This window comes from Plutella xylostella, chromosome 25 (assembly GCF_932276165.1).
Source record: "Plutella xylostella chromosome 25, ilPluXylo3.1, whole genome shotgun sequence".
In the NCBI taxonomy this organism is placed as follows: domain Eukaryota; kingdom Metazoa; phylum Arthropoda; class Insecta; order Lepidoptera; family Plutellidae; genus Plutella; species Plutella xylostella.
In genome coordinates this window covers 6,282,758-6,295,189 of record NC_064005.1, presented here as the reverse complement: position 1 = coordinate 6,295,189, position 12,432 = coordinate 6,282,758, and the positions used below count along the sequence as shown (strand labels likewise).

The 12,432-nt window shown below is 37.8% G+C and overlaps 2 protein-coding genes across 3 annotated transcripts in view; one reads left to right on the top strand and one right to left on the bottom strand.

Moving 5' to 3' along the window:
- The window catches only part of LOC105390685 (baculoviral IAP repeat-containing protein 6), a 54,726-nt gene extending 50,071 nt beyond the window's left edge, over positions 1–4,655 (bottom strand). For both annotated transcript variants that reach the window (XM_048630330.1, XM_048630331.1), the window contains exons 1-6: positions 4,387–4,655; positions 4,000–4,184; positions 2,831–2,959; positions 2,061–2,296; positions 1,495–1,696; positions 166–403 (exon numbers count right to left, since the gene is read on the bottom strand). In XM_048630330.1, the coding sequence (XP_048486287.1) occupies positions 166–403; positions 1,495–1,696; positions 2,061–2,296; positions 2,831–2,959; positions 4,000–4,184; positions 4,387–4,564 (1,168 nt within the window). In that variant the 5' untranslated portion in view covers positions 4,565–4,655. The remainder of the gene's footprint in view (positions 1–165; positions 404–1,494; positions 1,697–2,060; positions 2,297–2,830; positions 2,960–3,999; positions 4,185–4,386) is intronic.
- A 2,298-nt stretch (positions 4,656–6,953) lies between these two features.
- On the top strand, positions 6,954–11,932 carry LOC125490585. The gene is made up of 3 exons (XM_048630312.1): positions 6,954–7,343; positions 7,714–8,222; positions 11,879–11,932. Exons 1-3 carry the CDS (start codon positions 7,181–7,183, stop codon positions 11,891–11,893), a joined length of 687 nt encoding a protein of 228 aa, XP_048486269.1. The 5' UTR covers positions 6,954–7,180; the 3' UTR covers positions 11,894–11,932.
- The last annotated feature ends 500 nt before the right edge of the window (positions 11,933–12,432 follow it).

Sequence of the window (12,432 nt, the reverse complement as noted above, 5' to 3'; positions counted from 1 at the left end):
TTCTAGATTTGAGATAGTAGGTATGTATTAACATGAATAAATGTGCCTCTCAGAGATTATTTTGTAAAGACAACAAAGGATATACAATCGACCTTGTGGTTCAGAAAACGTTTTACAATAGGGAACCAAACTGAACAATGATAGAAGAAAAAACACAACACTCACAACTATCCTTCTCCAAACTAGTTGACCAGACTTTATTGTAATCAGGAGTCAGGATCCCGCTGAATATGGAATCGTACGGAGACAGGTGGATGTACTTGACCAGCTTCAGTCCGCAGTCAAACTTGTATATGTTGACCTTCCCGTCGGTGGTCCCGACTGCTACCATGTCCCCGGTATTGCCTTTGGAGACCACTGACACGTTGGGGTTGGGCACTGCGCATGCTGTGGCGTTTGTTACCTGAGGAGTTGGAACATTTATGAGTAAGGAATCGAGATACAAGATATTCCAAGGAGTCAAAATATTGGTCATAAGAGTATTCATCATCTATTCATCAGCCAATGAAAAATAAACTACTGCTGGACATAGGCCTTCTAAACGTCTAAGGTCTTCTGTCGTCTATGTAGTTCTCTCATTTCAAGATTATTTTATCATTTACTATCCGCTATGGTGACGATCCCCATTCTATGGGGTACCGACTTTGGTGATGATGATCTGCTATGGATTATTTCTTGATGGTAAAAACATAAAAAAAAATCGGGTTTGTAGTATAGTAACAGTCATTAAACTAAAACTAATATATTAATTCACTCAAATTGCTAAACGGTCTGTTGACCCAAGGAGGCTCTGGAAGCTGTGGAGACAATATTGGAGGAGGTAAAACTATAAAAACAATTTCCATATTTCACAATAGCACAGCAAACCTACAACAACTAACACTCAAGACTAAACATTTCGCCTTTTTAATTTAATTATTCACTATTGGGTAACCTTGACACAAATATGTGAACAAATGCCGTTTTCGTCAATGGAAAATCGAAGCCTTCAATACATGGCATAGTTTCAGCTGATTGAATTACATAAAAAGTGGTTTATTTGTACAGACGTATAGAATCGAGTATGGGTGATATTGTATATTGAAATAATTAATACTTTTATTAGATACTTGTAAAGACAATTACAAAATATTATGCAATCACCATACACACCGTGATGATGATGATGATGACTAAGTGTTGCTTGAGACTAAATTTCCTATGATGTATCAGTCGACCAGTCGAGTTTTCGCGTAAACATATCAAACTCAACCTTTCCATCCGCTCAGCCGCTACCTTTCCACACCAAAAAATACCCTCACACAAATGTTAACATATCAAGCTTTCCATCCAATCAGAAGCTACGTTTCAGAATAAAAACCCGCACACTATAATTAAAATGATATTAAATTAGTTTAAGCGTCTGCTTCACAATGTGTGGTTAGTGGCTACCTACGGGATAAATTGTGAAGTAGGCCTTAGGTATAATAGTTTTTGATAAAAATGTTCACTTACAGAAATGGGCACATTGTGCGTATACTCGCCGCGCACGAACGAGCAGTTGGGCGAGTGGCGCTCGTGCTCCACCCAGGGCTCGTCCGACTTCTCCCAGCAGACCAGGCACACCATGCACGTGAAGCACATGGCGCGGTCGTCCCCGCTGGGCGACGGCTGGTGGTAGAAGCCGGCTTGTGCCATGCGCGCTGGTAGCGCCCATCTGGGGGTTAAACATTGTCATTAGTCCCAAGTTAGTCCGACTTATTTGCGGCCGGTACACGGGTCCTTTATCAACATTGATAAACTCGTTTAATGCGCGTTCCACCAATCTTAGCGCCGTTTATCTACGTTGATACCGAACCCGTGTAGCGGCAGCAGACTTGCTGATCTCTTCACCACATTGACAAGAAGTGAGACACTAAGAAGTGTAAGAAGTACACATCTGTTTCTCTTGAGGTGACTGCTTCATTGTATTTTACGTTGGTTTGTTACCTATATGTATGTAGATAATATGAAACAGATCCTGATGCTAGACTGACACACAAATAGTTATTTCCAAATTAAAAAAAACAGTAAAAACTCACTTGTAATCCATATGCGGCCATCTCTTGAAGGTCTCCTTCCTCTCCGCCTCAGAGTACATGAGCGCTCTGGACTCTTCATCCCGGGAGCATGGCACCAGCTCGTTGGCGCGGTGGCCCACGGCCGATGCGATGGCCAATGCTGGGATTCGTCGGTTCTGGCCCTTCAGCTCTTGGACCACCCCGGTGGTGACTAGGCGGAGCGTTGACTGTGATAGCTGGATGGTCACTGTGCTCCACTGGAAGAAAGACAAGGTTTTTTAGAATGTCTAGGACATGATGTTACTGTTCAATGTATGAAGTAAGTTTATGCTTCATTGCAATACTCTAAGATGTACCTACTGGTCAATATCACATGGTAATGTTGATGTTAGTACAGGATATTCATAATCATCAACCACCAATGAAATATAGGATAATATGGATTAAATGTTCACTAGTTAATTTTATCAGATATAAATTGTTTCCGTAGAAATAAATCCAACAACCCTACAACTAAATAATCGTAATCATAATAGTATAACACAATTTCCTAGTAAAATTTGAGATAGTGATAACACCAAGCTTATTTCCTGTCAATTCAATATGGATAATCACTTTTTCTTGTTAGTAGACTTTTATGTACATGATAGTTATATATTCAGTAGCATAACAGGGTAGACTAGTAAACAAACATAAGTAGAATATTCCTATGAATAAGCTATGGACCAAAATAACTGAAAATTAATGTTTTAGTATTAATATTATAGCATTAGGAAATTCTTCTGACTTACTTTTTGTGCTTTTACACCTTTCCGGACTGGCTCAGCATCAATTGCATACTTGAGTTCATTGATGAAGTCGGCCAGCCCCTCGATAGACAGCACATCTAGGCTCTGCAGACACTGGTACAGCAGGACAGCCTGGTGGAATGCCATTTTTGATTAGACTAATACTATTGCTATGTTTTTGTTACAGAAGTTGTAGGCCTTGTTAGACCCTATACAGAAAGATAGCTGGCTAAAGTTAGTTACCTGCGACATTTATTCAGTTTCATACTATTTCTGAACCTGTGCTCATAAGCGCTTACAAAATCACCATAGAAAAATGTATCGGTGCTGGTAAAATGTTCTTTCTGTCTACAGCCTTATTCTATATCCTAAGGTTTCATAACTACTTTCCTGGTGACCCAAATTGTGCACCAGACTCTGATCTCCTGGGATGTGAAAGGTAAAACATACTTGTTTCATTCACAGTAACACAGGTGATTACTACAAACATATTTTTTATTACTCTTATCAATTTTACTTTTTTCAACATAATTATGTTATAATTATTGAATGATGATAAGAATGAATTGATAGCAATCAATGATAAGCAGCACTGCAGCAGTTTAAATAATAACACAAAATAGTTAAACAATTATGATGTTACATTGAGAGCATACTTGTTGATTGTATTGATTTTTCAAGCACTGACACTAAAAAGCTCAACTCACTTTTCCAACCTATTTCATGTACAGTATTAGTAACTATTATCACCTTTTTGATTGTTACACTAATTCACAGCCACCTGTATTGTTAAAACTAATCTCAGGTTGGTATTCTACTAAATCATTCACTATACAAACTTAGAAAATGGCATTCCAGTTGTTATCCATTTATTTATAGTATTATGGTACCACATGTTTCACAAAATAACTCGCTAGCACTGTGACTACCACATTATCAACTTAGCATCTTAATTTCTACAACTTGCCGCTAGCCAACTTGTATATGACATTATAGGATAAATTGACGAGAAGATGTGTAGCGCAGATAGTAAAGGAAGAGTTCATTAAAAATGTGTAGTCATTTAGAGTGGTTCTCAATGAAAACCAAGAGATCCTCTTAATTCCGTACCTAAAAAGCATTTCACTTAGAAGCTAACCTATGGCATTTACATTGAATGTAAGATCACTGACCTCGGACAGAACCAGCTCGATTTTGATGAGGCTGTCTGACTGCGAGGAGGCGAGCGGCCGCTGCAGCACCGTGTGTAGGAGCAGGACTCCATTGTAGTCGGTGCGTGCGCCGACGCCGAGCTGGTCCCACACGAACACCCGGTCCGCCCCGGGCACGTAGTCTACCCCGATAGCTCCACCTTCATCTAAAACACATTTGTACTTGTGAGTACCATCCAAAATATTTATATAAACGGACAAACTTCCACTATATAGGGCACGAAACTTGATCGCTTCCCAGCGTCACTTGGACACGAAATCACTTGCTGTATCAATGGGTCAAAGGCGGAAAATATGCAGTCCAGTGAAATATCCATAAAAGCATAGGAATCAGCGTTGTAAACTTACCCGCTGACAGAGAAGTCGACTGGAGTATCACACCAGAGTTGACATCCAAGACGTGTACAGTGCCTGAGTCACTCTTCACCAATATTATATTCAAATTACTGTGGTATGTAACAGAAGTAACAGGAAAATTCATACGTATATAACCATCTTCTCGTAATATCAAAGAATCATCGCCCATCGTGGCCGTGAACACATCTGTCTATTCTAAATTCTACGTAAACGCCATTTGTAATTTATATTTTTTTATGTCAAATATTTTCAGAGACAAGGGTGGCCAGCTACATTTTTTTACAATAAATAAATAAACCATAGACTAGGGCCTGACTTACACATACGAAGTAGAAAAACGTAGTGATACTAGTGATGCCTGATGAAGATAAATGCTTGCATTAAGAACATTAAAGCATGGTACAAACATACACGACATGTCTCATTTGTACGCTTTCTCTGCATTAATGATCCTCATGATCTATGTTCTGCATGCACTTCATTCGCCACATGTTCATTGTTGGAAAAATACTTAAGCTCACACTTAAACGTGTCGTGTCGTGTCGTGACGCGCCATAAGCAATCGGTTTCAAACATTTCGCAATAACGTGTCGCGACACGACACGAGATGCAAATATGTCTCTCACCATATTAAATGTATGAAACTGATAGCGTCACGACACGACACGTAAGTATGTTTCCGCCTTTACGTGTCTTGAAGTGTCGTGAATTGACGCGCCAAAACATTTCATTAGAGAAGTACTTAATGTTCCTTGCGCCAGAAGCATCATTTATTTAATATGGCGATGGAACATATTTGCATGTTGTGTCGGTCGCCTGGAAACTGATATGCTTCTAGCGCTTTACGACACGCCACGACCACGACACTTTAGTTTTAATCAGTGAACGCAAACTTTACTGTACCTATGTAGATAGATGATATTTGAACGCGCGATTGTAGCGTTTGCTTCGCTCAATGTTTTGTTTGTTTTTGCGTGTTTCCGTTTCCTCTTATTCAACAAAACAGCGCGAAAAGTAGACCTACTACGAAAGTACGAAATTATTTACATGTATGAATGTATTTAGAGTGTAGTGTAGTTTTTTGGAACTGACTGTTTAGGTGATAAGAGCCGAGAGGCCAAGCTAAGGTAAGGACAAGCAAATTTAGTTTGAACTTTTTTTAACTCTGCCTACCCCGCAAGGAAGTACATTAGTACAAAGCTTGAGTGTGTGTGTTTTTTAACTTCTTGAATTATTCTGCATTTTTTTTAAATGAAAACTTTCCTCCTCTATCACCAAAAATCTGGTTTATCCAGACATGCAGCACTGCACTACAGGGCTGCACAGTGCATAGATTTTTTTATAGCCAGATAAAAGTTTTCTGGCGTCAGGTACAATTTTATTAACAGTAATAAATCCACTTTTTTAGTCTCTTTTTGCGCTTATGTGATAAAGCTCATAAACGCGATCTCAAAAAAAAAGTGGACTTAGTTACTACTGTTTCAAGTTGGATGGCTACCTACCCACCTTCCTACTATGACGGACAGAGAAAATAAGAGTTCTGTCAGTAAGAAATTAAAGACACAGTTATCTTTGATTTATTTATTAAGTTGGTAGGTACATAATAAATGTTTAAAACTAAAATACAAAATGCAAATCGCCGCATAGTTGGTATACACATATGCTAATCATAATTATTATAACAAACAAAACAAACTTACACCTTTCAGAATAGAAACAAAGAAGCTTAAAAAATTAACAGTTCAACTATTTTACATACTAAGGGCCACTTGCACCAACATATTAAATCTAGATTTAGTGTCAAATCTCGATTTAAGAAACGTCAGTCCAAATAAAATTTGACACTAAATCGAGATTTCAACACTTAATCTAGATTTAATATTTTGGTGCAAGTGGCCCTACATTAGATACATACAGCCCGACAACAGTGCAGAAAACGGAAGTTGTACCAGACTCAATATTTTTTTAAATCGGTATTATCTTTTTACATTGTCATATTTTCTATACTTTTATAAATGCCGGGTTCTTATGTATCTTGTAGCCCGTGATCTTTGCCAGGGATACGTAAGTATAAAAAAATATGTACACTCATCTTAAATGTAGACTTAATAAAATAAATAAATTCATAAATTATGTTACTGAATATACAAACAACACTCTAAAAACTATTTATTATGAAAATCAGCGGTTGCAACAATATGACCCAGTTTCTCATTTGAGAAAATATACCTAAGTATGCTCAGCCTTGAAGGTCTGCTCATTATCATCTCTGCTATAGAATTTATATTTTAAACGCTTCTTCTCAAATGGGGCACTCTGGGGATATTTTATATAAATAGTAATTTCGATATCTAGTGAGATCATACTGAACAGAAGTAGATTCTTTTATTAGTCAAATTATAACTTTAGATTAAGAAAATAATCTTTCTCATTATTTTAAATCGTTCTGCCATCGGATAGCTTAGAGCAACCACTATAAACGTTTCTTGATTCCAAGAGGGTATTCCAGGTTTTTCAATTCATAAGTTTATAGGTACATAAGTTTATAAAATATTATCCTGTCTTCGTCCTTCGAGATTTAATTCTTCACTATGTAGTAGCCCTGCTACGCGCTAAGCCTATCGCACAAGTTTAAGAGGTAGAAAGAAAAAATAAAACTAGGTACTTTTTCGATTAGTTAGTCTGGCCACACTAACAACAGTCTACCTGTCAAACCGCCACCCGTTTAAATTCATTCTTGTCCGTGCGCGCGCGGCGTTCGCACAGGTTCCTACAATATTTAAACATGTCAAAGCGAAGTCATGAAAGTGCTACGCAAGGTGAATCTCGTGAAGAGAGATGGTTAAGGAAGTTGAAGTTATATGAAGAAAAATTGAGTGCGAAAAGAAGTCGGCTTGCTGAAAATCAGCAGATATTACCTCCAGTTGAAGGAGAAGTACAAATTGAAGGTACCTACCTACAATTTTTTTTCTAAATTTCCGTTGCATTCATCGGAAATGTTAATGTGATATTAATTATTTTTTTTTGAATCCATTGAATTCTTTGGATAATCATTTGATAGTTATAATATCACCTAATGCATGGGTGATGCCATTTTAATATTTCTAAATTCCCGTTGCATTCATCGGGTCATCATATTTGGGGGTATTTTTACCTTAAATCGTGTGGACAGATTTTCAAAATTCTTAATTATTTTTTGTGCCTGTTGTATTCATCGGGCGGTAACGGTAACAAGTTATTTGAACCTACCCACCAATATTTTTTATTTGGGTTTTATGGAAAAAAATATCTATTCGAGTTTTTTTTTTCGTATTCCAGAACATCCCGAATATAATGAGGGTATATTGGCCGGATCTCAACAGCCCACCCATATAGAAGTTGTGTTACCAGCAGACACCGAAAGAACGGCGCCTATAGATACTGAGGCTGCTGAGTTTAGCGAAATGACGGAAACGACAGCATGTACGAGCCCTAACTGCACTACGTGCTACGTTATTGAGGAAAATATGGACGTCAGCGATTATGATCCCGATCTGTTACGAGAATTAGGAGATGAAGAAGCAGATCCCGCTGAATTCGGAGACGACTTGCAAGCGGATGTTGCCGCAAGATTCCAACGAATATTACAAGATGGTCTTAATAAAGAGGAAAAGGATGGCCTTATTAAGAAATACCCTTATCCTAAAAATATCCCATTAGCCAAAAGTCCAACTCTAAACCCGGAAATAAGCGTTAACTTAGCGGAGGCGTGTAAGTTAAGAGACAAGAGACTACTTTCAAAGCAAGATCAGCTTGGTAAAACACTTTCAGCTTTGGGAAAGGCATTAACGAATCTGTTAAAAAAAACACCAGATATTCCAGTTCCAGACGTCATACGTACTCTGAATGACGCTGGTAAATTACTGGCAGACTCACATTATGCCGAGACTGATACTCGGCGATCGGTCTTAATACCTTTGATTGACAAATCTCTGGCAGATCCATTTAAAGACAGAAAAAGAGATACTTTTCTTTTCGGAGAAAAACTTGGGGATTTAGTAAAAGACTCACAGGGCATAAAAAAGACAGGCCAGTTCATTCACCCCGCTCTATCAACGAGTTCAAATTTAAATGCAAGAGGCCCATTGTCCCGAGGAAACCGACAGCAGCGCGGCGGCCAGTCGTACCATCCACGAGCCGGTGGGCCGAGAAATGTGCCGATGGGCCCGCCATATCAGAACCGACGGCGAGCAGCTCAGTACACAGCGCAGCAGCAGCCGCCGCCCGCTCGGCGCCATGTCGCGCCGCCGCCAGGTACACCGGCGCCGGCGCGCCGTGCCCCTCCTCCACCGTACCGCCCCTCGACGAGTCGTCGAGCTTAGTGGCTCAACCTCCGCAGGTACAGGTACATTCCGGACGTTTGAAATATTTTCTTCAACAGTGGCAATCTATTACAAATGATGCATTTATATTGAAAACTGTGACTGGTTATATAATCCCCTTTAGTGAAGTACCTCATCAAAATCCAATGGATTGTCCGCGACGATCTTTTGGTAGTAATGATTTGTCAGAAGTAAAAAATGAGATTAATCATTTATTAGACATTAAAGCCATAAGGAGATGTAAAGAAACATCTGGTCAATTTGTTTCAGATATTTTCTTAATACCGAAAAGCGATGGTAGTAAACGATTTATCTTGAATTTAAAAAAACTTAATAAGTATATTTACACTGAACATTTTAAGATGGAGCATGTGAGGACTGCTACCAAGCTTATGTGTAAGGACTGCTATATGATTAATATTGATATTAAAGAGGCATATTTTTTATTGCCTATACATAAGTCTCATACAAAATTTTTACGGTTTTATTTTGAAGGGAATCTATATGAGTTTCTTGCACTACCATTTGGTTTATGTTCTGCACCATATATTTTCACGAAAATTTTACAACCGGTCTTTGCCCACCTACGATCTAACGGTCTTTTATCCGTTCGTTTCTTAGATGATTTTTTGTGCTTAGGAAAGACTGCTGAAGATTGTCTTAAAAATGCTAATATTACTATACAGCTTTTGACTAGCTTAGGTTTTGTCATAAACTTTGAGAAAAGTAATTTAACTCCTCAAACTACCTGTAAATTTCTTGGTTTTTTGTTAAATTCTAACAAAATGATAATAGAATTACCAGCGTCAAAAAGACAAAAAATCTTGCAACTAATTATTACATTGACCGAGTCAACCAGAATTCGAATTCGTGATTTTGCTCGTATCCTAGGTTCTCTTACCGCAGCATGCCCCGCGATAGTTTATGGTTGGGCTCATACAAAGTCTTTAGAAAGAGCCAAATATATAGCTTTGCTGAAGAATCATGATAATTATGACGCTTTTATGACAGTTACAGATAATTTACATGATGACCTCCATTGGTGGAAAAACAATATTTTAATTGCTGTCAATTCGATAAGAAATCAAAATTATGACATTGAAATTTATACAGACGCCTCCACAACTGGTTGGGGAGCAGCCTGTGATAAAGAGAAAACGGGTGGCCTCTGGACGACCACTGAAAGCACCAATCACATAAATTATCTGGAACTGCTTGCAGCTTATTTTGGGCTTAAATCTTTTGCGGGTCAGTACCGAAATTGTAATATTCTTTTACGAGTGGATAATACGACGGCTATTTCGTATATAAACCGAATGGGTGGAGTGCAATATCCTCACTTAAATCAAATATCAAGAAAAATTTGGGATTGGTGCGAAGAACGCAGAATTTTTGTATTTGCATCCTATATTCCTTCTTCGTTAAATACCGAGGCCGATGGCGAATCTAGAAAAATTCATGTTGACACAGAGTGGGAGTTAAGTTCTCAGGCATTTGCAAAAATTGTTCTACTATTCGGGGAACCATGTATTGATTTATTTGCTTCACGAATAAATACAAAATGTCCCTTATATGTATCTTGGAAAAAAGACCCGTTTGCATATAATATTGACGCCTTTACGGTCGATTGGTCGCAATATTACTTCTATGCTTTTCCACCTTTCGCTTTGATTTTAAAGACGTTAAATAAAATTGTTTCTGATAAAGCAACAGGGATTGTAGTTGTCCCTCTATGGCCATCTCAGCCATGGTATCCGTTTTACATGTCTTTGTGCATCAAAACGATTGAGGTATTTTCTCCTAGTAAGAATCTGTTATCATCTCCTTTCAGGTCAACACACCCGCTATCACGCCACCTTTCCCTGGTAGCGTGTGTGTTATCCGGGAAGGGTTCCGTAAACAAAACGTTCCAGAAGAAGCTTTAGAAATAATGCTTTCTTCGATATCGGATAATACTCGATCTCAATATACTACAAGTCTTAAATTATGGTGGATATATTGTCATAAAAATAATGTAGATTTTTTTAATTTTGATTTATCATTTTTATTGAAATTTCTTTCGGATTGTTTTGAAAACGGTTCATCATATGGAACTTTAAATAACCATCGCTCTGCGATATCTTTAATATCGACTACTAGTATAAGTGATGAACCGAGACTAAAGCGATTCTTTAAGGGAATATTTAGGCGAAAACCGATATTTCCACGTTATGATTACACATGGAACCCTAGCATTGTCTTAGATTATTTGGATACTTTGAATAATGATTCAATCAGTTTAGAAAAGTTAACAAGAAAACTAGTTATGTTATTAGCATTGTCAACAGGACAGAGGATGCAAACTTTATCTTATAAAAAAAATATCGAATATGAAAACTTTTGAAGATCGCATTATCATTACGATTAAAGACATGATTAAGACTTCCAGAGTTGGGAAAGCTCAACCAGTTTTGAATTTTCCTTTCTTCCATCCTCGCCCGGGTATTTGTCCAGCCTCTACGCTGCAGAAGTATTGCTCGGTTACTGCCTCCATACGCTCAAGCTCTGATGATCACCTAATCCTAACATATAAGAAACCTTACAGACCAGCTACTTCGCAAAGCATGGGGCGCTGGATAAAGCAGACCTTAAGCGATAGTGGTATAGATACCTCAATTTTTAAAGCTCATAGCACAAGGCACGCATCAACATCTGCTGCTTCTAGAGCTGGCTTAAGTATTGACGTGATTAGAAAGACAGCTGGTTGGTCTGCGCAGTCAGCTGTCTTTGCTAATTTTTATAATAGACCGATTATTGATTCAAATACCAGTATACTTGATTGTTGTACCAATAATGATAATATGTGATGATTTTGTAAATAAATCTAGATTAAGATTAACCTTTTGGTTTTTTTTCTTTATCTTTTTTGCAACATTGATTATGACTTCTCTGAACATCTACATAGTGAAGAATTAAATCTCGAAGGACGAAGACAGGATAATTGAATGATCAAACGAACTTACCTAAGTGAAGTTCGATCTTAATTATCCTGTCTTCGTCGGAGAGATTTAAAGTCCCACCCTAACCCAAGGTTCAGTGATAACCCACTTTTATTCCCTATATAATCAATGTTGTTAGATGATACTCCGCCTACTTAGCTTACTCTGAAATAATGAATTTAAACGGGTGGCGGTTTGACAGGTAGACTGTTGTTAGTGTGGCCAGACTAACTAATCGAAAAAGTACCTAGTTTTATTTTTTCTTTCTACCTCTTAAACTTGTGCGATAGGCTTAGCGCGTAGCAGGGCTACTACATAGTGAAGAATTAAATCTCGAAGGACGAAGACAGGATAATTAAGATCGAACTTCACTTAGGTAAGTTCGTTTGATCATTCAAATATACAGTCCAACTATAAAGTCGTGAAAACGGAAGTGGATCCTAACTAATTGTATAAGATCGTATTTAATCGGTCTGTTATAAATATAACAGACCGATTTAAAATCCATGGTAAATCGGTATTTTATTTTAAAATTTATGTAAAAGTAAGTAAATAACTGATGATCATAAAAAGTCTTAGCAAAATCGCACTCTTTGATGTCAGGACTTTATAGTTTAACTGTACCTACCTCACACAATTAAAACGTGACGTCACGTAAGTAGCATACACAGCATAATTTAACGTCAATACAAAATTTT

Excerpts from the sequence above, each read along its gene's own strand:
- LOC125490585 (XM_048630312.1), top strand. The coding sequence starts at position 7,181 with ATGTCAAAGCGAAGTCATGAAAGTGCTACGCAAGGTGAATCTCGTGAA. Across the intron at positions 7,344-7,713 it reads AGGAGAAGTACAAATTGAAG|AACATCCCGAATATAATGAG; the intron begins GTACCTACCTAC and ends TTCGTATTCCAG.